At 61.3% G+C, this 305-nt stretch overlaps 1 protein-coding gene across 1 annotated transcript in view; it reads left to right on the top strand.

The window, feature by feature from the left end:
- The window catches only part of LAMTOR2 (late endosomal/lysosomal adaptor, MAPK and MTOR activator 2), a gene marked incomplete at both ends in the record, with an annotated part of 399 nt that extends 330 nt beyond the window's left edge, over positions 1 to 69 (top strand). The window contains one exon of the mRNA XM_010161826.1: positions 1 to 69. This exon is cut by the window's left edge and continues 7 nt beyond it. Coding sequence (XP_010160128.1) covers positions 1 to 69 — 69 coding nt within the window.
- Positions 70 to 305: the final 236 nt, after the last annotated feature.

The raw sequence follows: 305 nt of genomic DNA, 5'->3' as shown, positions 1-305 counted from the left end.
CGGGTGGCAAACCTGCTGCTCTGCATGTACGCGAAGGAGACAGTTGGATTTGGGATGCTGAAGGCCAAGGTAACGCTGGTGGGGAGGGGGCTGGGGGGGCCACAGGCCTACATCCCCGCTGTGGGGTGGGAAAGAGCTGTTGAGGAGGATGAGAATGGGAGTGGTGGAGGAAGCTGCCGTGCCTGGGATGCATCTTTCCTGTTCCCCGTGCCATCCCAGGTGCACTGCACCCCACCTTTTTAAGGCTCCCAGATGAGGTACAAATGGACCCAGGCACGCAGGCGGTGTGTGCGGGTTGCAGGACC

This window comes from Eurypyga helias, unplaced genomic scaffold (assembly GCF_000690775.1).
Source record: "Eurypyga helias isolate BGI_N326 unplaced genomic scaffold, ASM69077v1 scaffold41370, whole genome shotgun sequence".
Lineage (NCBI taxonomy): Eukaryota > Metazoa > Chordata > Aves > Eurypygiformes > Eurypygidae > Eurypyga > Eurypyga helias.
The sequence above is the reverse complement of the archived record's forward strand: the minus strand, read 5'-3'. Positions and strand labels throughout refer to the sequence as shown.